The 22,862-nt window shown below is 47.2% G+C and overlaps 8 protein-coding genes across 8 annotated transcripts; 2 read left to right on the top strand and 6 right to left on the bottom strand.

The window, feature by feature from the left end:
* Positions 1-283: 283 nt before the first annotated feature.
* PGRI_056530 (uncharacterized protein) lies at positions 284-1,346 on the top strand (the record flags this gene model as incomplete). Its single annotated transcript, XM_040793366.1, has 3 exons — positions 284-335; positions 385-626; positions 687-1,346. The coding sequence occupies 3 exons, from the start codon at positions 284-286 to the stop codon at positions 1,344-1,346; spliced, it is 954 nt and encodes a 317-aa protein (XP_040648221.1).
* A 348-nt stretch (positions 1,347-1,694) lies between these two features.
* Positions 1,695-3,422, top strand: PGRI_056520 (uncharacterized protein; the record flags this gene model as incomplete). Its single annotated transcript, XM_040793365.1, has 5 exons — positions 1,695-1,747; positions 1,799-1,878; positions 1,943-2,297; positions 2,357-2,585; positions 2,637-3,422. The coding sequence occupies 5 exons, from the start codon at positions 1,695-1,697 to the stop codon at positions 3,420-3,422; spliced, it is 1,503 nt and encodes a 500-aa protein (XP_040648220.1).
* Positions 3,423-4,034: 612 nt separating this feature from the next.
* PGRI_056510 (Bax inhibitor-1 family protein) lies at positions 4,035-4,981 on the bottom strand (the record flags this gene model as incomplete). Its single annotated transcript, XM_040793364.1, has 3 exons — positions 4,035-4,632; positions 4,697-4,767; positions 4,829-4,981. 3 exons carry the CDS (start codon positions 4,979-4,981, stop codon positions 4,035-4,037), a joined length of 822 nt encoding a protein of 273 aa, XP_040648219.1.
* Positions 4,982-8,413: 3,432 nt separating this feature from the next.
* Positions 8,414-9,995, bottom strand: PGRI_056500 (muramidase family protein; the record flags this gene model as incomplete). The annotated part of the gene is made up of 6 exons (XM_040793363.1): positions 8,414-8,670; positions 8,723-8,974; positions 9,028-9,183; positions 9,248-9,369; positions 9,437-9,536; positions 9,824-9,995. The coding sequence occupies 6 exons, from the start codon at positions 9,993-9,995 to the stop codon at positions 8,414-8,416; spliced, it is 1,059 nt and encodes a 352-aa protein (XP_040648218.1).
* A 358-nt stretch (positions 9,996-10,353) lies between these two features.
* Positions 10,354-10,787, bottom strand: PGRI_056490 (acyl carrier protein; the record flags this gene model as incomplete). Its single annotated transcript, XM_040793362.1, has 4 exons — positions 10,354-10,412; positions 10,475-10,523; positions 10,580-10,660; positions 10,725-10,787. 4 exons carry the CDS (start codon positions 10,785-10,787, stop codon positions 10,354-10,356), a joined length of 252 nt encoding a protein of 83 aa, XP_040648217.1.
* A 2,216-nt stretch (positions 10,788-13,003) lies between these two features.
* On the bottom strand, positions 13,004-14,642 carry PGRI_056480 (uncharacterized protein; the record flags this gene model as incomplete). The annotated part of the gene is made up of 5 exons (XM_040793361.1): positions 13,004-13,426; positions 13,480-13,871; positions 13,929-14,120; positions 14,175-14,436; positions 14,511-14,642. The coding sequence occupies 5 exons, from the start codon at positions 14,640-14,642 to the stop codon at positions 13,004-13,006; spliced, it is 1,401 nt and encodes a 466-aa protein (XP_040648216.1).
* A 2,522-nt stretch (positions 14,643-17,164) lies between these two features.
* On the bottom strand, positions 17,165-20,810 carry PGRI_056470 (SPX and EXS domain-containing protein; the record flags this gene model as incomplete). Its single annotated transcript, XM_040793360.1, has 6 exons — positions 17,165-18,274; positions 18,329-18,502; positions 18,558-18,701; positions 18,753-20,288; positions 20,347-20,401; positions 20,794-20,810. 6 exons carry the CDS (start codon positions 20,808-20,810, stop codon positions 17,165-17,167), a joined length of 3,036 nt encoding a protein of 1,011 aa, XP_040648215.1.
* A 615-nt stretch (positions 20,811-21,425) lies between these two features.
* PGRI_056460 (DUF3759 domain-containing protein) lies at positions 21,426-21,976 on the bottom strand (the record flags this gene model as incomplete). Its single annotated transcript, XM_040793359.1, has 3 exons — positions 21,426-21,604; positions 21,680-21,814; positions 21,961-21,976. 3 exons carry the CDS (start codon positions 21,974-21,976, stop codon positions 21,426-21,428), a joined length of 330 nt encoding a protein of 109 aa, XP_040648214.1.
* Between the last annotated feature and the right edge of the window lie 886 nt (positions 21,977-22,862).

Below are 22,862 nucleotides of genomic sequence, written 5' to 3'. Positions count from 1 at the left end.
CATACGGTATAAAAGAATCTCGGGCATCACGCCGGCCTCGGTCCACCTTCTCTCTCGCTCCGGCGGGTAAACGCTTTTCTACCCCGCGAGATCTTAAAATGGATACGGAATGCGCTGCAAAAGACCCCGAGCACGTTCCACAAGCTCCATCTCGGTATAAAAGCTGTAGAGCCCCCACCCCCCCCCCCCCACCCCCAACCCCACCCAACCCCCCAAAAACTGTAGAGCCCCCCCCCCCCCCCCCCCGTAGAATCTGTAGCACATTCATCGTTATACTTTAAAAATGTCTCTCTCTGTGAAAGGAAGGGCTGCGATTATAACTGGAGCTGGTTCCGGTATGTTTCCCATGTGCCTTATCAGACAGCCAGCTTACGCTGTAGCCAGGTATCAACCTCAGTTTCGCCAAACTGCTAGTGGAAAACGGCTGCAATGTCCTAATCGCAGACCTAGCCTTGCGTCCGGAGGCACAACTGTTAGCTGATAAGCACAAGACCGGGCCCGCACGAGTGGTCTTCCAGGAGACTAATGTGATTGAATGGGTTCAGCTCGAGCGGATGTTCGAGGTTGCGGAGAAGGAATTCGGCGAGATTGATATCGTTTGCCCGGGTGCGGGAGTCTACGAGCCGGTAAGAGAAACGACGACCCCAACTGAACTACAAGCATCACTACAACTGCAATAAATATAGCACTGGAGTAACTTCTGGCGCCCGCCACACTCAACCGCAAGCAAGGACTCGGCTTCTGGCGGCCGATATGCTTTGATCGATATCAACATCACCCATCCGATCCGCACAACGCAGCTAGCGATTGCTCATTTCCTAAACAACCGTACCAGCGGCCGCCCGAAGCACATCGTCCACATCTCCAGCATTGCAGGCCAGAACGCAAACCTCGCAGCTCCGATTTACTGCGCCACGAAACACGCCATCAACGGCTTTGTGTGGTCGCTCGCCAACCTCGACAAGAAGCTTGGCATCCGCGTCACTGCCGTGGCCCCAGGTGTTATCAAGACTCCGCTTTGGACTGATCATCCGGAGAAGATGAAGATGGTTGATGATAGTACTGATGTGTGGGTGACACCTGAAGAAGTGGCGGAGGTGATGTTGGCGCTTGTGCAACAGGAACAGGTGAGCGAGATTATCGGGGACCGCTCTGGTCATGGGCCGCAATTTAAGGTGGAAGGAGGTACTATTCTGGAGGTTTCAAAGACTGTGCGACTTGTCAGTCAGTTCAATGATCCTGGTCCTGGTAATCGGCCTGGAAACACGGCCTCTGATCATCACGCGATTGAGGAAGAGAGTTATCAACTCATGTCGGAAAAGGGATGGGGATTGTCAAAGATATAATTAGCATCACTTTCTTGGAAATATGAACAGTTTTTCAAATAATTGGCGCCTGCCCAGAGACAGTTAGGTAATATGTTGGAATGCCCAGATGCTGGGCAGAATGTTTTTTATGTAACAGGTGCCGGAGATGAGCCGGTCATGTGTCATCCCGATAAGACTTCCAACTGGCCACAGTCCTTTCCCTCCTGATTCCTCCCTTTTTCCATTTTGCTTTTAAACTAAATCATTCTTTCTCTCTCTCACTTTTGGTTGATTTCGGCCCCGCTGGTAGCGGCCGTTAATTATGTTTTGCGCGCCTATCTACGACCGATAACCACATTTCCCGTAAACAGATAACCGATATTAAAAATGGAGGAGGCCGCGCTCGTCGGTCCATCTGGATCCCATAACGCGCTGCGCAGGTAAGCTGGTGCAAAAGGCCTTGGTGTTGATAGGGGTTAATTAGGAATTAGGCGTGGAGGCCGCGGAAGACCTGGAGATGTCGTCGGTGAGGCCAGTTGGGCCAGCAGTGTGATCAATCTGGTCAATACCAGTAAGTCCAAGGAAGCGCCCAATGCATAGGGCGCTCTGGATTCTGATACAATTCCTCATTACAGTCATCGGTGCTGGTGTGCTTGCGATGCCCCTGGCTATATCCCGTATGGGAATCGTCCTCGGCGTCTGCGTGGTTCTGTGGTCTGCAGCCACCGCGGGATTCGGCCTCTACCTACAATCACTATGCGCACACTACCTAGACCGTGGAAGCGCCTCATTCTTTGCGCTATCGCAATTGACATACCCGAACGCGGCTGTGGTCTTTGACGCTGCGATTGCGATCAAATGTTTCGGAGTGGGTGTGAGCTATCTCATCATCATTGGAGATCTCATGCCGGGAGTGGTACAAGGCTTCGTCGGAAGCGAGCCAGGTTATGACTTCTTGGTTGACCGCCATTTTTGGGTTACAGCTTTTATGTGAGTCGCCTCGTTCGTTGTGTCTATTTGGGGGTGAAGTCCTAACCATTTGACTTCAGGTTGATCGTGATTCCTATTTCCTACCTGCGCCGTTTAGATTCTTTGAAGTATACCAGTATTGCGGCCCTGGTGTCCATGGCCTATTTGGTTGTCTTGGTTGTGTATAATTTTGTCAAGGGAGACACAATGGAAGATAGAGGCCCAATTCGTATTGGGCATTGGGCTGGCGCAGTTCCAACTCTCAGCAGCCTGCCTGTTATTGTCTTTGCATTCACTTGCCATCAGAATGTAAGTTTCAAACTTGAGACCCTTGGGTTTTTTTTCTAACAAGCTCTCCAGATGTTCTCTATTCTCAACGAAATCGGCAACAACAGCCACTTCCGCACAACTGCCGTTGTTTTTGCAAGTGCCGGTAGCGCAGCTGCAACTTATATCCTCGTTGCCATCACCGGGTACTTATCCTTTGGCAACAGTGTAGGCGGCAATATCATCGGCATGTACCCACCCGGCGTGTACGCAACGATCGGCCGTGCCGCAATCGTCATGCTAGTAGTCTTCTCCTATCCACTACAATGCCACCCGTGCCGAGCCTCTGTCGATGCCGTCCTAAAATGGCGTCCCAAACAACATGCTACTGGCACAGAGAGTTCTCCAAACCGGCACCCACTCCTTGGCCCACGTGGAAACCGCACGCCAGAGCCAATGAGCGATCTTCGCTTCTCCATTATCACAACCACCATCTTGGTCCTCAGCTACCTAGTCGCCATGACCGTGTCTTCCCTCGAATCCGTGCTGGCATATGTTGGGAGCACTGGCAGCACGAGCATCAGTTTCATTCTCCCCGGCTTGTTTTACTACAAAATCTCCTCGCCCGACTCACCTACCCACCAGGGCTTAATGAAAGAGGACGACGAAGCGGAGGATGATCTCTCGGATGATGACGATTGCGACGATGGCGAGGGTTCCCTCGCCCGCTCATTGAGCGAGAGTGGCCTGTTGCCCTGTGGCAGCCGCCACTGGCGCAAGGCACTACTTCGCCGACTCAGCCTGGCATTGGCTCTCTACGGCTTCCTCGTTATGATTGTGTGCCTGATTACGAACACCTTCTTTAAAGTCTCGCACTAATAGACTCCTCTATTACCATATGAAAATTCTTTCCCCCCCTTTTGTTGCCCTCGACCTGATCTTGTCATGATCTTTGAGTTACCATATACCATCCAACGAACTTAGTTCCTTGGGTTTTCTTGCCTGTTCGCCAGGCCCATTCTCCTTTGCATATTCTTTCTCCTTGCTTATTACTTTAGATGTTCGTGTGGTGTTTATCCTGTTGGGTATTGCTCTTTGCACAGTTTAAATTTCATTTGATTTGGGTTGTCCATGGTGGGCGTTTGGAGAATTGTATTTATTGACATGGTTGCTTAATTTCTATATCAGCTGACTGCTAATTTATGCGGTCATACCATGACTAGTTACTTTATTGGGTAGGTAAAGAAGAGGAAAGATAGGATTCAAGGTAGACAATGAATAGACTGGTAGAAGTTCACGATATGGAGTGTACAGTAGAACGCGATTCAAGCAAGACCCGACGTAAAGCAAAAAAGTTCGAGAAACACCAAAACACAAGCTTGTTTGTCCAGCAACTGCCCTCTGATCCAGAACCTACCCAAAGCAGGCAATTCGGGCAATTCGGGCAAAATTGTACGTATCCCCTGTCAGCCAAATCCTTCAACGCGCAATTTAATTATTGTTGTTAGCACCGTTCAGAATCCGCAGAATGGACAAGAACAAGTTAAGCACATCGAGATAAAGCGAGATCGAAGCAGCGATCTCCTCCTCAACATGGTAGTGTCGCATAACCAGCTGCGTATCGACGAGGATATAACCAGAGAAGATGAGCGCGCCAAGCACACCATATACGATCTCCATGGTGCTGTTGAACGGGATGAACATAGCCACGAACCCGAACAGAATCATGAACCACAACGCGCCGAACAGGTATGGCATCCAGTCGGTGAAGTCGTACTTGGTCTGGCATGCGAAGAGCGTCAAGGCGACAAAGAGTCCCAGGGTCAGTGCGAGCGCTTGCACAACTACCCTCGCGTCATAGAAAGATGTCGCCACACTGATTGAGTACGCTTCGAGGATTGTGAATCCTGACAGGAAGAGCAGGTTTGCTGGATAGGACTTGCGCTTCCAGAATGTCGCCAGCATGAAGCCGAGAGCACCGAAGACGGAGATTATCATCAACCAGAAGTTGGACTGGATCCAGGTGCGGTAGGATGTGCTGAAGAAGGAGATCGAGCTGAGGACCGTTGTGAGGAGGAGCTGCACCGTTCTGAGGTTGTTAGCAGGGAGTTTGTGGATCGATGAACTTGCATCTGTGTTTGTTCTGGACTTACAGAATGGAGTATACTTTGCGAACGAATTGCATTCGGATGTCGATCGTGCCTTCGGCAACGGTGCCTCCGAACTATATTTGTTAGTTTCCATCTTCCTAGTTTGGCTCATGCTCGCATGTGTCGTATACACACCTTGAAATCATCTGGCAGATTGTCGTCTTCGCTGCGAGGCGCTGGCTCCGCTGGCTGGGCTGTGGCCTGGTAGGAGGGAGGGGCGTGGGAATAGGACGGTTCGTCCAAGGAGTCTCGCTGAGGAGCGGCCTCATATCTGGTATTTTCCGCCATGGTGGTAGATTGAGATACGTTTGTCTCTCGGCACTAGTGTTGTTGAAATGAATCGACAAGAGAGAGATGAATGAAGCCTGGAGGTGGAGCCAGAGTGATGTGATGGGTCACGTGCGATAAGCTAAATATGGCCGGGGGTGGATGCTGCTTATGTAAGTAATTATATGCCGGGCAGGTGGGAAGGTTGGCGCGATGGCGGTTAAAAGGGCTGCCGTAGGCCACGGCCTCATAGTTCTACCTGGAAAGTTGAATGATTAGTTGGTTTGAAACTTGGAATGATTTTGAAAACGCGCCTATATCATTGCTTAAACGGAGTTGAAACTAGAAGTTGTTTCGTAAAACGGCCCTAAAACCCCGGGCTAGAAGAAGTATTGAGCTCTAAAACGTATGTTGTATAACTAACTATCTTTAATTACTGATATATGAAGTGGACAACGTTCTGATAAAAAAAAAAAGAGTATCAAGCTAAAAAATGCACTTATGACCATTTGTGTTTCGTTTGATACCCTCTTACAACCGCGTTACTAGCGTTTCGAAAAACATTGGCTCCCCTGTATGGTAGTAATAATAAGATCCTTGGGTCGACTGAGTGTGATTATTTTTTCTCTTTTCTATCTATAAACGGATGTATGTTTATCTCGATTTGTAACAGGATACATATCTTTTTTAGGGTCTTCTGCCTTTACTAAATCCAATTTCTCTCGCCGTGAAGTACAACAAATGGGTCAATTGGGCTATGTATGGGTTAGTAAATCCATGGATACTACCTTCAATTACCGCGGTCTTTAGGAAATAGTTACCGACTGCTGTCTTAGGAGGGAGTCTAGTTCGGACCTTGAGAAATGAAATTGAGTATAGTACTGTATATACCAGAGCAATTATACGAATTGCCTACGCAAAACCGATACGAGGAACTACAAAAAGGAGTATTGAAGGAAATATGCAAACCCCAACGTCTCCTACTGTACAGGCTACCCTAGTTACCTAGACACGTCAAACATTGAACTAATGGCCAACAGCCGCTAGAGGAGGCGTGAAAAGTGCGTTAGCATATATATATATCCCACCAAGGACGCTGGGTGACAATAATATCTAAAGATATTCTTGTTGACAATTAGGCTGCACTAGGAACAAAAACCAAAGCAAAGAAAAAAGAAGAACACCCCCACCAGCTTAAAAAAAGTTATTCGTGTCGCTCGTGTAGCCACATGACCTCTTGCAATCCTCCTCAAATCCCCTCCTAAGTCGGCATAACTATCATGCTTAGACAGCAATATCTTCAACTGGATCAAGAAGGCGTCTCTCCAGTTTCTTCATGCCTCCTTCCTGAGATAAAACACGAGAGACTTCATTGATGTCCTGAGATGCCAGTTCATAGACATCATAATATAGCACGTCCCACATATAGAGTTTATCGCCGGATTGAAAAATCATTGTAGAGGCGTCTTCGTCCTCTAATAATGGTCGACCCGGGGTAAGACCATAGCTTCGAGCAATCTTTTGACCCGATGAATCAACACCATCCCACTCGTATTCAAAACTAGGGCTCCCGGGACGAGCTGTCCAGCCTGGGGGAACGATGAACTTCCCAAAATAATACTTGTAAGCGATTCAACTTAAGCTAGTAGGATTTCAAAAATTCCTTACTGGTAGCACAGGAGGAACTTCACTAGTAGACTTGGTAGCTGAATGAGCGGGTAAGGTGGATTTTCGAGATGTTGGAGGCTAGGAAACATAAGCGGCGCGGCTTAGATTAGTGGCATATAGAGAACCCACAGATGATCGAGTGACACTGTCAAGCTGAGGCATGATAGTAAAATATTTATTAGGACGTGTGGAAAGTACTGATGAGATGAGTTCAGAATAGCTCTAGGGCTGCTGATCTAGATGCCTGAGCTTTCAACAAGTAATAGGGATCGACGTGGAAGTGGGTACCGGACCTCGGCGGGACCTCAGAATTCTTCGCTTACGTTATCCTATCGCCTGTCCAGGCGGCCCCCGAGGCCCACGCAGGTGGCCTCTAACCGTGCCAAGCCGTGGGTTAATGTACCCTTCTTTACTCCGTATGTGTGTATACTATGCCCAGTAGTAGTCCACGGGTAATTACCGGCTGAATACTCCAATTCACCGAAGCATAGGTACCCTAGGCACCAAGAGTATGTAAACCCTATAAATATCTTGGGAGCTTAACTCGGGATAGCTATAGAGTACATAAACCATAAGACATATCTAGCAACCGAAGGAACCAGGTCTTGACAAATGGAGTAGGGCCGGTTTCGAAGTGGCATGTCTTCGGACTTCATAAATCACTAAAAGAGTATGGACCCGATAAATTCCAAACTATCTTGTGGGTGTCATAATTTATTCAGAGGGTTGTGGCAGTCAGCCAAGAGGGATATATTAAAAGCTGTAGGATAATGAAAATCCGAAAACAAACTCTCAGTGAGTATTAAATCCTCAAGGCTTTCATCCTAAAAGTGACCAGACATCACCATTTCAGCATCCGGGAAACACCGTTAGGCGATAAAGAATTTTTCTGAGCTAGGGTTTTCGCGAATACTAAAAATGAGCTCTTACAATCCCTGAGTGGGCCCTAGTAGCATTTAGTCAAACGAAGCGCATCAAGTGAGGGAATACCCTAGTCGAGGGTATTCTTTCAGACGCGGCGTTACATGGATTTGTTGCCCGATTATTCACCTGGCCGAGTAAAATGCCGCTAGCCAAACTCAGCATATATCATATTTGATGTAGGTTTCCTCCAAGGATTGCTAGACCCATTCGGTGCAATACCTAGTCTAGATTTTGATGAAGTTTTCAGGGGTGCGAAACTCGGAGGCCGTGGTTAGATATGACGGAGCCTGGGATCACGATATCTCACGATCCACCATGGCTGTACAGAGTAGTTGAGTGGGGTTTCAAGTGACGCCAGAGTTTCAACCCCTGCATATACGACTGCAGGTGCATCTGAGAGTGGGGATAGCAGAAATCTTCTCATCCTAGGGAACTGGACTTAATGGTAAAGAATAATGTAGAAAACATCAACTTGTCACGACTCACGTTCTGCCTGGACACTTCCCGAAGTGGGCTTGCAGCCTTAGAGGCATCTGTAAAAAAAAAGATGAAATGGAAGAATAGACAAATAAACTACTCTCTTCCTTGTCCATAGGAAGAGATATAATTCCGAGAGTCGAAAATTACAGTCAAAAAGTGACCAAAAGCGGTTATGGGATTCGAGAGATGCTCTGCTACTTCTAGGATATGGAGAAATCTGCTATGGGATATTGGCATGTTTCGAACTTGATGTGTGTAATGGGTTTCTTATGAGGTTCTACCTAGTCTAGAAACGCTATAACCTGATAAACATATTCCCGGCAAACATGTGCGGAAATCAGTAGCAGAGAAAATTCCATGACCGTTCAAGTATTCCTCGGCTTACACTGCAACGCAGACATAGACATTCAACTCCAATTGTTTGCAGTCCGAGCCCACAGCCGGGTTCCACTTGAGGAAATTCGCCGCGCTGATGTTATTGTCTTTCTCAAGTTGGTAACAAGTATCACCACTCTTGACTTTATAGTACTTGGTGCAGTTAGATGCAATCCCACTTTGCACAGGAGAAGGCACCGATCCAGGTGCCGTTGTCGTTTTGGCGGTAGTGGCATGTGTAGTGGTGATGGAGGTAGTAGATCCTATCGAACATTAGAACCAGCGGTTTATTTTGACTGGACGAAGAGACTGTACCCGTAAGACCAACACAAACGTAGAAGTCCAGCTGTAAATTCGCACAATCAGAGCCCACATCCGGATTCCACTTATTGAAGTCGGCTGCACTGATGCCCTTGTCTTTCTCAACGGAATTGCATGTATCTCCACTCTGAACTTTGTAATATTTGTTGCAGTTTGATGCAATACCACTTTGCACGGGCGATGGCACTGATCCGGGCCCAGTTGCAGTTGGTTTTGTGGTACTCGTGGTTGGAGATGGCGTGAATCCTGCGGACGTTAGATTGTAATTGATGGGTCTTGGTCAAGGAAAAGGTATATACCAGGAACGCCGACACAGGCTTCGGTTTTCCGCCACAAGGCGCTACAGTTAGCTCCAGTAGCGGGGTTCAAGGAGTAAAATTGAGCCGCAGTGAGACCGAACTCCGAGAGAATGGAGCTACAGGTATCATTGCCGGATACATAGTGCCACTTGTTGCCTGTGTTAAATTTTGTTAGAATGGAAAATGGCTTTCAGGAAGACAATCATAGCAAATGACTTACACTTGGATGTGACTCCACTTTGTGTTGGGAAGGCAGACGATGAAGAAGATGGAATGGAGGAGCCCTTTGCTCCTACACAGACATAGTCACCCTCCACTAGTCCCTTGCAGCCAGAAATAGCTCTACTGACGTTAGAAAGTGTAGATATTTGGCTGAAACCTAGCCAAAGAGAGAGGGCTTGATACTCACGGGTTCCAACTGTAGAACTGAGCAAGAGTAAAGTTCATGTACCGATTTTGAATATTATAACAAGTATCGCCATTCTGCACCAGGTAATACTGAGTGTAAGCTTTTGTAAGTCCAGTTTGAACTGGTGCAGCGGTACCATTATACGTGATTATTCTATCTAGAGAAGCCGATGATACCGCCGAACTCGAACGCGCCGAACAAGCAGGACCGGAAACGCAGTAACTGAATCCAGGGACCATCTTACATTGCGAGTTTGTCTTCAACTCAGGGTTGTAGAGATACATCGATTAGCATGCTACAAAATGTAGAATTGAGAGAATGGAGAAGAAATCACCCAATTTTCAAATTGTGCCTCAGTTATGCCAAAGAAATCTTCAATCATCTCACAAGTGTCCCCGATTTGGACATTGTTTGCCCAATAGTCGCAGTCCGTGGTAACATTTGGGTCTGCCTCTCCGGTTGCTTTGGAGCCATTCTTCCATCCTCCTTGGCCTGAGCTAACGACAGCAGTCGTTGCGCCAAGCAGAAGCAGGAAATGCCTGAGAAGATGGGAAGTCATCGGGTTTGAGCAGGGGACTTTGGACAGGAGATGCTTGACCTAGAGACAATTTTCAAAATCCATGAGATCAATATTGATCGACATTTCATTTGTTATAGAGTAGCTACGTCAGTTGCCAACCTCCTTCCTAGAAAGGGCGAAAATGTTCACGAAACTCCTACTAGCACCACTAAAAGTATAAAGGCTGCTATTGGCAACTATATATATCATGAGATAGTACAGTATATACCGCCCTCTCACGACATTCCTTTTCAACCCCGCTCCAACCTTCACTGTATTGTGATTATGACCTTATCTGAATTGCCTTGGAATTTTTTAAAGCATCGTATTGTCTCCCATTGAAAGCTCCAATGTCTGGTTACTCATCGGTTCTAGTCTCGTGGATATGAGCCTTGATATAGTCGATAGCCGCAGAAACTATAATATTGTCAGTCGTTCTCACGTTCCGTTCTATAAGTTCAGTTGAAGCTCGACTTTACCTGTAGTGATTTTCTCCGCTTCTTTATCCTCAATATTGATGCTGAATTCCTATCCTTGTTATTAGTATGTGAGCGTAATGAAAGATAACAATGATCAATATTCACGTTTTCGAGAGCCAGGATGAGCTCCACCCCACTCAGAGAATCGGCCCCAAAGTCATGTACAAAACTTTTCTCTCCCGTGATCTAGATGCAGCAAGTTAGACAACAATGAGGATAACTTCATATATAGGAAGGTTATGAGAATTACCTCTTCCACCTTTACGTCTAGCTGCTCTGCAATTATCTCCTTAATCCGTTTCTCCACACTCATTTTTAGGGCTTGATGGTAGATGTACGATGACAACGCGAGAGAATTTTCAAGATAGAATAAGGCTTCCAGAAGACGGGCATGGCTACGGTTATTATAAGAACTCCCAATTGCGAACGGGCGCCATGTGATATTACCTATCACAAGGGCGAAAGCAAACTTTGGATAGCTATGTTGTATATGCAGGGTTCGTATATGATCTGTCTTCCCCTAGAAATGATCGTCGCGAAGGCTGACTGAAATCTCATGCAAGATCCATTCTAAACACTATCAGACACAGCACAACATGCGGTGTGACGATTCCAAGAAGACACGTATGTTTCATCACATCTTGAGTGTGCTTCTAAACTATCTAGCTGCAACTATCTAAACCATTGTGGGCTTGTTCACGTCATGCCTTAGCAAGCTGGCTTCCATCAGTCATCAAATGGGTGCTCTAAAATTAGGGCAAGCTATTTTATCCGTTCATCCGACATAATGACGTCATTGTGGTTTTGTCAAAAATAATGATATCTAAGAGACCTCACGATACATAAGGGTTTACATATTTAGCATGAGAAAAAGACATCCTATCACATCTTTATTAACTAATTCTGTGAAGCCCCTACGTGAGAATAATTTTTGTTTGATGACAAAGGTCTTCGGTAATCTAGCCTGACATTATCCAGCTAGCCATACGCAACCCCGCATGATCTCTCATTTATGGCGATACTTGCGGGCCTTATTCACAAGGGTCGACAACAGTCTACCCTATAAAAATTCACCATCTTTGCTAGCGGAAAATTAGCGTAGTATTGTACATAGTATTTTTACAGACGAATACTACAATATTTTTGAAAAAAAAAAAAAAAAAAAAAAAAAACAGAGTTCTCAACCCTCAAATCCTTTTGTATTTCTACTAAGTCAACTTACTGGACAGATATCCATATGTTCAACCATCAATTGCTATATACTATTCTCTAGTAAGTGCTAGTATGTCCCTGAGCATCACTAACTGCCTAGCACTTCAATGGCATACTATCTATCAGATTAGATAGGAATTCATCCGGTACAGCATCGCAGGCCTCCCGAACCACCCCACGAAGCTGCGACAAAAGAAAGTGTTAATCTCTATACTTTCTCTCGATAGAACCCTTTATCCAGTTCTATATCTCCCCAATAGGGTTTAAATCAGGTGAAAAAGCAGGCCATCCCATCACAATAACCCCAAGCTCCGCCAAGAAATCAAGAGTCTCTTTAGCAGCATTCCCAGGAGCATTATCGTGCATAGCAATCGGATCAATATCCCTTCTTGATCTGAAGAAGCCTTCTATCAAAGGGGTAATATGTGCAGCATAAGATTCACCAGATATCCAGCCTGCTGGTCGACCAATCGCAATACGCCAGTTATAACCCCTTCGAGATAGGGTACGTCGAAGGGTATCAACCGAGATATTTACAACAGTCTACCCTATAAAGGTTCACCCCCTCCCCCGGTGTTTCTGATTTGCCTCCCTTTCCTATAGTGAGACTCTTCATTTCTTCGAGGAACTTGGGGTTATTGTGATGAAATAGCCTGCCCTTTCACCTGATTTGAATCCTATTGAGGAGTTATAGAACTAGACGAAGGATTATATCGAGAGAAAGTATATAGATTAACACTTTCTTTTGTCGAAGCTTCGTTATGTAGTTCAAGAGGCCTGGGATGCTGTACCGGAGAAATTCCTATCTGGCCTGATTGATAGTATGCCATTGCGATACAATTTGTTGATACTCAGGGGCTTGCGACTACGTACTAGAACATAGTATAGTATACAGCAATTGATGGTTGAACATAATATGGATTATATCTCTCGTGTAATTTGAGTTGAAAATGAAGTGGAAGAGGGAAAAGAGGGGGGGGGGGGATGGGATGTGGTGGGGGGTGTCGGGTGGCCGTGTCTGTGGGTTATACTCGTACGTGGAGACGTGCCTTCCCAATCCATGGATTCAGAAGCTCCTTCCACAAAACTGCGCTGGTGTAGTCTCAAAAGAGGTCTAGTCTCACCTATAAGCTGCGATGCTAAAAAGAAACGCTTCTGATATACAAGAGAGCCAGCGGAACATTGCTGAGACAAGACAGAAAAGACATTGAATTATATGACATTTCTAACACACTTTAAATATATATAGGTATTTCTAATGCACCGTTTCAGACATATCAGCAGCAGAATCTGCTACTGACCTCTAGACCCACCGATCTATGAAGAATTTGAGTTATCCGCACAGGACCAAGCAGCGGAACCACCGTTCGCCGCATAGCTGTCCATAATGCTGACAACAGAGCCGTATGTACCAGCGACCATCATGAAAGTACCAATAACAATAACAAAGACACTCCAGCAAACCATCGCCATCCATCTCGGTGATCGGTCGATCTTGCCCTTGCTCCAGTTATCGTAGAGCCACATGCAACCCATGGGCTGGAAACACATGAATGTACCAAGCAAAGCACCGATAAGCGAGACGAGACTGTCAAAGACGGGGATGGCGCTGGCAATAATGTAGGAAATCAAACCGACACCTGCGGTGCAGCCGATCCAGGAACCCCAGTGCACAATGCTGTTAGAGGTAAGGTGCTTGGAGCCTCTGAGAGCGCGGACGAAGATGAATTTCGCGGGGAGCTATGAGTGGTGTTAGTTCGTCATCGATAAAAAGGACGAGAGGAAGTGCTTACGTGAACGAACAACATCACAGTAACCAGAAGACCTGGAATGGCAAAGCCGTAACTGATCTTCTTCATGGTGACACCGGCGGAACCAAGAGCTGGCGAGGCGACATATGAACCGCAGAAGTAGTAGACCACAACACCGATGGTGACGTAGACAATAGTCACGGCGCTTTGGCAGATGATCAAGGAGCGGGTGTAGTACTTGGGGTCGCGCATTTCCGATACGATAGAGAAGAATGCGGGGGTACCGGCGTAGGCGAAGACCATCGAGGCAACGGCGGAGATGGCTTCACTGAATGTAGGGTTGCCAATGATCTTGTAATCCGATACCCAGGTTCCTTCTTGTGGGGCCAATACGGGACGATCTTGAACGCCGACAGCGATGGTAACGATGAAGACTATAGTACGAAGCGGTTAGGGCTGTGATAGATCCCGTGACGTCGGGGAAAACTTACTTGCGATCAGAATGCAAGTCAATCCAATCCACGCTAGCCAACTGATTTTTCCGAGTGTGCGAATACTGGCGAAAGCGATTCCTCCGACGGCTGCTACGGCAACATAGGCGGCTGTGCATGTGGCGTGGCTTGAGACGGAGTTGAGGGCGATTGAAAGACCGAGCATTCCTGAGCCGGCGACGAAGATCCAATCTAAATTATATTGTTAATAAGGAATATGGAATCGTTATAATTGTATAGACCTACATAGGCAGAATGCAAAGCCGAAAATCTCACGACCGATCGCTCCGAACATCAAGAAACCGGCATCGTCGATACCATAGACTGAGCGATGGTTAAGCTTGAATATGCCGACTATGTAGTCGGACCATGTTGTAATGATTGCAACAATGAGTAGGCAGATAATGCCTGGCACAAGGCCTAATGTGTCAAAAGCAGCTGGGATAGAAAGGACACCGAGACCGATCTGGCTCTTCATCATGAGAATCACTGTTCCTGCCCATCCTACCTAAAGAGATGTTAGTTTGACTACAATTGGACATGTTTTTGGAGAATAAAAAAAGAAGGGAAGAAGGAACATACATTTCGGTAGTTAGGTCCCGATTCTGTGATCTCTCCAAACACATCATCGTGATTTTGAACTTGATGGTGGGGATCACTGTTCTCGGACGGGGTAAGACCCTCGATATCTTTTTCTTTTTTGAAATCCAACATATTGAAGAATGGGGAATGTACAGCGGATACAAAAAAAAAATGGGTCTTGGAGTAGGTGGATGTCGCACCGCTTATAACTCCCTCCGACCAGCTGGCTGACCGATGGGGCGCCCAGAGAAACAGATAAGGGTTTAGATAATTGGAGTCAATGCAGTAAATGCCGAGTCGTCTAACACCCAATGTGGATACTGGGGATATTCGCTCACCTTGCAATGGAATCATACGCTAGCCTAGTTTCAGAACTCAATCGCAGATCCCCGGAAAAACTGGGAAATAATAAATTATCTCCATTTTGAATATCCTGACATGGCATTATGACCGGCCCGTTGTATGACTACGTGGAGACTATGTGGAGAAGAAAATGTCGACGGGTTAGGCTCCATAACTCCATAACTACCCCATGGGGAGACGCGGAGAAGTTCGAATTGTGCAACCTTAACTAAACTACATTACGCCCACAAAAACGCCCCCTAACGCCTCCGGACATCCCGGTACTTTCTTCCCGGACAAAATCAGACAAAATCAGACAAAAATAATGGAATATTTCATGTTCTAAAGGGACAATTCCTTTTTTTTATCAATGTTATCGCAGTTATCTGATGTTATCTCTTAATCTCATTGAAAAAGTCTGACTTAAATTTACTGATAACCTTAGAAACCCCGAAAATATTATGAAATTGCAGATAAGCCAAGTGAATATCGAAGCTTTGGCCAATATCGACGTCATTGGTTGCACTAGATGAGGGGTTTAAAAAGAGAAAAAAAGAGAAAAAAAGAACAGAATAGGGGGGGGCCTTGAGTGGCTTAGGTGGCTTTCTCATTTAGCCAAGCATCCGGTTTCATACTGAGGCATTTGCTTAGACCGGGTGACCGTAGCCGGTCACCGCTCACGTGTTATTTGATAGATATCATGATTCTATTATATCTTATGTCTCTCATCTTTACCATTGATTGGATTCAAAATGTATTTGGCCCCCATTGGTTGGGCGGTAGTGCGATCGTCGTAGCCCGGAAACACCGAAATAGGAATCTGCCAACTGCACGCGAGTAACATAGATGAAAAGGATCCGATGAACTTCCCTACGTGCGCCCCGTTAAAATAGAACATGAACCTCTGGACGGTGACTCCGTAGACTAACTTTGCAATACGAGACCTAACTATCCACTCCCAGGACTTGTGTTGCTTAAATCAGCATATGGAGTTGAAGCTGAAACGTTGAGAAATAGTACTTTGGCCTATTTCGGAATGATCCACTTCGATTATTTTCACATTTCCGTATCTCTTGCTCTTCACGATAACCTCGAACTTTGTTCATGCGCGATTTTCCTATCGGAATTGTTCTAGAAGAGTCGTAAAGCATGCAACATGCATGCAGGGAATTGCCTTCTAGAAACAATCCTGCCGGGAGCCCGAAGATGGCTATCCTACGCCAAGGAAAGTAAATGAGATTAACTGCAAAAGGGAGGTGGTACCGTTGATAGGTCGTTTTTACAAAAATATAATGTTGAGGCTAGTCGATCAGCCCGATTGCAAGCCATGAACTTTGGTTGATATCCCTCCCCCTTGTCTCCCGCTCAATCCGTGTTTAGTTTCCGCAACTTACTCCTCGCATATCCCGAAGATACCGAAACGGCGTGCTTTCATCGCATACCAATTATGACCATCGCTTCAATACTCTCTCCCATCGAGGCAGCAATTTGGTAGCGCTGCCATGTGTGTTGTAAGCAAGGGGTATATGGCGATACACCCGCAGACATATGTTGTACACCGCTCGGGTGGTCTCAATGTTGGCCCATGAAGATGAAACGATGGAACCCTTGCCACGTAAGATCTAGGCACCCCCGAGGCCGACGCTGGCCGATGAAAGACATTTCGGTTTAGGTTTGCCACCCCGCATCCCGAGGCCTAGCCCGGAGACAACTTCCTATATGGGAACTTCAAGGGACTGCCACACAAGCAAGGCGTTTTATGGATAGAAAGACGGTGGTGCATTTGTATGTACAACATACAACATAGTCGAGCGGTCGCAAGAGAGAGGGGAGAAGAGAGAAGGCGGAGGAGAGATCCAACTAGCTACGAGCCAGGTCATCTTTACATAATTGGTGGTCTGAGGCGACAACCTTGGAAAATAGAGCCCCAGAGCTCTCGGCTAAGAACGGCGACCGCAGTTCCCCTCATGCTATCTTCAGATCCTCATACGATGGTCATATCAGGCAAGCCTATCCATAGTTCGATCATATGTATAGAAGGGGAAGGAGCACGTACCAAGCGAATACCCTTCGAGGAAAGAATATCCTGACTCGGGCCAACCTCGGAATATCCGTTGAGTTATCTCGTAATACGTATGATTGTGAGGAAAACTCAACCGAGACCAAGATTAATATGTATTTTAGCAAGATAAGTATATGCAAGATACTGAAGATATCTATAGTTTCACATCAAAGCAATGGCTCAGCGGGACCGATAGACCATATCCCCTGTAGTAGTTGACAGGGAGTTGGCACAGCCTACCCCCGAAAATTTACTCAAGAATTCTCCCCATAGTATCCCTGCGCTCTGAAACCGGTCTGGACCGTTGACCCTCGGCCACCGATTTCGAATCCTCATCCGTGCTCAGATCACCCTCGTCATCTTCGTCCGTGCTATCGTCTGCGCCGTGGCCCATATTCCGTCCAACACTCGCGCTAGACAAGAAATTTGGTAGACGTCTTCGCTCGAAATCTTGAGCGTGGGCTGAGGCAACGATCGTGCCGACCCGACTAATAGTAATCGAGGGACGGCGGTGTCGAGCACGCATACTAGACATGGACGGGGTGCCGTGTTCGACATCGCCGGGTGACATGAACGGCGTAGAGGCGTGCTGCTGCTGCTGTTCTTGGAGTTGGACGTCTTCTAGTGAGCCGTCGAGAGGGGCAGCAGCTGGGGCGGGGATATCGTAGGGAAGAGGGACATCACGGGAAGCGCGAAAGAGGAGGACGTTTGTGCAGTGCTCGTTTTCGACACGGAAGATGGACCAGACACCACGGCGGCAGACTTCTGAGAAGGAGACCATGAAGCTAAGCAGCGCGGACTGTTGGATGTTTGTGATAAATATTGCGTAGAAGATCCAGTTGAAACGGACGACCACGTCGAGTAGCATTGCGGCGTAGTATACCCATACGCGACGAAAGGCGAGGACTTCGCGGAGCATTGGGTTCTTTGCGTATGGGTTACCCAAACTCCAGTCCATGATTAGATCCCATACTGAGGTGTAGACGGCGTTCAGGAGAGCGAAGGTGATGAACGAGGCTTGGAAACGCGTGTGGAGGTTTATGCGGTACATGCTGAGAGTAGCATAGAAGAGGACGCCAAATATGTACTTGCCCAAGTTCAGGAGATGGGGGAATGCGTTCTTTGTGTCCACGTATCGGCGAATACACTGGAAAGCTCGCCAGACTGAGGGAAGGCATTGGAAGAAGCCCAAGAGTCGAGAGTGGGAGGAGTTGCACTTGGGAGGGTAATCCCAGTACGAGGCGTATAGACAGAAGAAGAGCTCGATGTTTCCCATGGCATATGTCTGAGAACAGTACATGTCGCCAAGGAAGAAATCACGAAACTCGACTGGGTAGATTCCGGCAAGCAAAAGGCGCCACTAGATCGGTTAGATATGATAAACGGGTAGTAGTATGATGGTATATCCACTCACATTCGAAAAGGCAAACCACTTACGGCTCCTGTGGTAAAGAACACGGGCCGGCAAGAAAATTATAATGATTGTCAACCCAATAAGGACGACAGGCCAGTAGATATACATGTGGTTATACCATGAAAAGTTGAGCCACATGAATAGACCCATCAAGAAAAGGAAGAAAGCAGGGATCTGTACTTGTCAGAATGAATCATCAAAGCTAGCTACCACGCGAAACAGGACATACCTCCAGCAACTGACGCCACTCCAAGGTGTGTCTAGTGTCATATTCGAAAACAAAGGCATGGTTGATCTTTGACTTTGTCCAGATCATACAATCCAGACAAAAGAGCAAGACATGGAACACGATGAGGAAATACCCGCCATATATCTTCGATTGGTTAATGAGGTTGCCCAACAGATGGGAGGAAGAAAAACGTACCTGGAGGAGATAACTGGTCTGAACTTGTTCATCGACCTCACCCGAGCGGAGAATTGCCGTAGCATCAACCAAGGCCTTTATGGAAAACAGAGTTCCACCCATCAACAAAAGGCCCGAGCGGAATGTGTGTGGTGAGTAGTCATCAGATTTGTTGATTGTGTGACGGAGCTTGGAGATGGCGATTTTGCGATTACCGCGCTCAAAGTAACGGGAATATAAGTCTTCGACCGCTACCATCAAGCTCTCGATCACTTCACTCTGTACAAAGGCCGCTTTGTTGACCTTTTCAGACATATAGCGGAGCGGAGGGCGGGCGTTAACCGCTTTATCATATTTCTTGTTGATCTTCCGGAAAGCCGTTCGATTCAAATAAGCATATCCCTTGAGAAGTTCCACTCCGCGATAGAACTCCTGCAATGCATGCTTAAGCTTGCGCTTAGCGGAGCGATAGGGCACTTCGTGACTTTGTGGATCCTGCCGCCGCATAAAGTCCCTCCGGCCGGCGATGAATTCCCGATCTTGTGGATGCATGCCAGGGGTCGCCATCTGAGCTAGCGCTTCCGTGTTCTTACCGAAACGATTCTTTCCGGCGAATGTATCCTTGATTCGAGCATTCTTGATTTTTGCGAACCCATTTTGCCGTTGCTGTGCCTCCGAGTTATCAGTTTTGACGGCTCTCTTAGCAGCCAAAACCTCTTGGATACGTTGGTCTCGCATTATATGTAATTGCTGGCGAAGGACCCGCAACTTCTCAGTAGCTTCTTGTTCTTTCATCACGTAAAACGAATCGATCTTGTTTAACTCGCTATCCAGGAACTCGAAGAACTCGTCCTGGCGTTTGTCAAGCTCGGCGCCAGCGCCAGAATCATATTGTGATCGTTTCGCGCCAGGCTCTCCCTCCGCTGTGAACACCCGCCGTAGAAGCTGCGATGTCCGGTTGCCTGACGTTACCTTTGTCAAGGCGTCACCCATCTGACTTTGATAGCTCGCGCGTTGGTCCAATTGAGGCCTCTGTGTCGGCAAAGGTTCTGATATAGGATGGGAGGGAGAGCCGTTCACAATGCCACGGCGATCCATGACCGGTGAAGGCGTCCGGAGGTGGCTGGGCCGGTCTGTAGTTTCCTCGTGTGACCGATAGTCCTCATCTGGGTCAAGTGCCGGGTCCGGAAGTTCAAAGGAAGCTACGTCCGAACCTGCAGCATGAGGTTGTGGTGGTGGCGTTGCCAGTATGCTTCCATAACTACCAACATTTTCAGAGAACCGCGAGCCAGGCGTGCGAAGCGGTTGTCGCTCGGTTCTGGGCACCGGCGTGGTGCGTATTATGGTGGGCGAGTTGGTGACACCTCGCTGTGGGGTCGAGGGAACATAGTCTGCTGCCGCATCAAGCTGTTTATCGGTATTGGAGGGTGTGAGAACAGGATAGGATGCGCTGCGAATTTGCGGGGTGGTTGTGGGATGCCGATTGGACGAGACATGGGGACTGCGGTGTGCCTTCTGGAGGGCCCGAGTGATCGCCTTGACTTTCTTTTTGCCAATCTACATACATCCATGTAAGCACAATTGTAACACAATAAACGTGGCGACAGCGACCTACCTTGTAGTCGAGATATTTTGCCCGCCATTCAGGAACAAGTTCCTGTTCCAGCTCTCTACGGATTGAGTCAGCCACTGGAATGTCGCACACTTATCACTGTCACAGGGGATACAAACTTGGCAAATTTCATCCTGAACCATGAACCACCGTCATTTCATACGGTTTTTGGCCTGGAAGTGCGGGCTTCGGTACACAAGTGAGAGGCGAAAAGCTTGAGCAAAATTAATTCAAAGCCCAAGACCCGTTATAAGATATAAGGAAGGTCAACCGGTGTTGAAAAGAAGAATTCTAAAGAAAAAAAAAATAAATAGAAATTCCGAACCGATATATAAAACTCGAGAATCTCCCAGAGAAACTGCAACGCCGCAAACTCTTTAGCTGACCCTATACTTTTAGCACGTGTATGAGCTCATCAACTCTGGTCGCCTTGATTATCAGGCCACCAACCCACTATCGGTCATCATTGCACTTTGATTGGCTAAAATTGGATCTGACCCACAAGGCCAGATTCCTACTAAAGTGAGGGGAATCTAAGAATCGGAGATATCCTCATTTCTTCCTCCAAACACATATCTAATGTTCAGCCTTGCAGTGGTCTCGAGATCAATTTCTATACATGAAAAAAAAGCAAACATCTCAAAAAGACGCAGTACATCGCCGATTGACTCAGCGACTGGTCTCTTATCTAACCTACGACGGTATTGGAATGCGGCCGGAATGCGGCCGGTGGGTTCTCATGGTGATTACTGGCCTAAAAAAAGTCCCGGCATCCCTGTTAAAGCTTGGCGCATATTTTCTGTCGCATAGTGCCTTAGGTGTAGGTCACGTAGGGCTTCGTACGTGGTCGAAATTATGCCATGCAAGCTCGTGCATCGTACCCCGTACAGTGTCGAGATCGATATCTATCATGGATTCTATTCGATGACTTATTCACCCCTCTTCCCAGGTACGAGAATAAGCTAATCAATTTGATCGATACATCACATCATGCTTACTACATATGATCACATGGTGTTCGTAAAACAGGTTTCATCTTCATCCATTCGGACCATGTCCTTCTTAGAGACGAGACGAGTGACCTAATAGTTGCCACGTTCGTAACGCTCCTCGTACATATGCTCAGCATTCTGCTTGGCGTGACGGTGAGCCTTCTCACGATCAAACCAATCCATTCCCTTGGTCTCGGCGAGCTTGTCGACCTCGCCGCCGACGATTCCGGCGATAAGCTCCTTGGCAAAGGCGTGGCTGACTGGTTTGCCTGTTTGTTCAAATCCAAGTTAGAAGATTGTTCGTGGACATATCAATTGGGGATATAATGCAATATTTCACGTACCCTCCTTGCGCTCGTGGTCCTCGTAGGCCTTCATAGCGGCAAAGGAAGCAGCACCGGCAGCGAACTCGTGAGAGAACTTGCCCTCGTGGTGCTGTTCACCATTGTACACCTCCCGGTGCGCCTTCTCGGATTCATCTGGCTTGGCGTCAGCATGGCTTTTGCTTTATAGCCAATGGAGTGGTGTTGGGACATTGCCCGCTATGCAGGTCGGGTCGGGCCCTGGTGCATGCAAGAAGGTAAAGGTCTAGGTTCATCTCTACTCTGCAAGAAACTTGACTTACCCCAGCCCCAAGCCATTGTGAATGTGTATATATAATAAGGAGAAAAATGAGAGAAGGGTTATATAGCACGGAGAAAACGAAGTGTGCAAGGTAGTAGTGAGGGGGGACGGGGGGTTCTTATGCCGACACAACAAGCGCGAGACTTTGGAATACTCCAGAAGGGCTACGTACACTACGGAGTACGTCGTACTAAGATTCGGGAGTAGCTTTCTCCCCTCTGTCTCAGCTCGAGACGCCCCACCATCCAATCTGAGAGAATAGTGGCTGGCCGGTTCTACAGGGTGAGTGCATTGTATGATGGAGATATGTCAGATGATGCAGTAAATACTTCCCTCTAGCACGAATCAGACATTACTGCAGGGGTATTGGCACGTGGCAAGTGAAGGCGTCAAATGCTTACTTCGTACATTGTAGTTGTTGTCGGATATCTCGGGCAACGAGGAAGCAACTTCATTGGGAGCTGTGAAATTACCGGCACCACCACGTTGCTAGTGTACCACTCCATTGGCCAGTGATAGACACGGAGGACTTTCTATAACAAATTCCGTCAGGAGTCATTTTAGCTTTTACCGGGGCCCAGCTGAACCGCTTTTGGTCACCAGCGCTGTGATTTGGTCCAGGGGTTGCCCTTCGAAATTTTGCGCATATATATCCAACCGTCCAACACAATACCGCATAATTGGCATCTTGTTACACTATGTATCATGTATGTTGTACTACCAATCCTGCTATACGCGAGGTGCTTTCCAGCATGTTGAACGTATGTTGTAGTTGTACAGTACAACTTCTACCTTCTCGGCGTTACGAGTTCCCACCGATGCCCAATAATGCGTCGATCTGACGGACCCGAACGGATTGTCTCAGCCCTACCCCACTATGCATTGACGAATAAAGAGAGGACA

The sequence above is a fragment of the Penicillium griseofulvum genome (assembly GCF_001561935.1).
Source record: "Penicillium griseofulvum strain PG3 chromosome Unknown contig_95, whole genome shotgun sequence".
In the NCBI taxonomy this organism is placed as follows: Eukaryota; Fungi; Ascomycota; class Eurotiomycetes; order Eurotiales; family Aspergillaceae; genus Penicillium; species Penicillium griseofulvum.
Note: the sequence above shows the minus strand (reverse complement) of the source record. Positions and strands in the feature narration are given on the sequence as shown.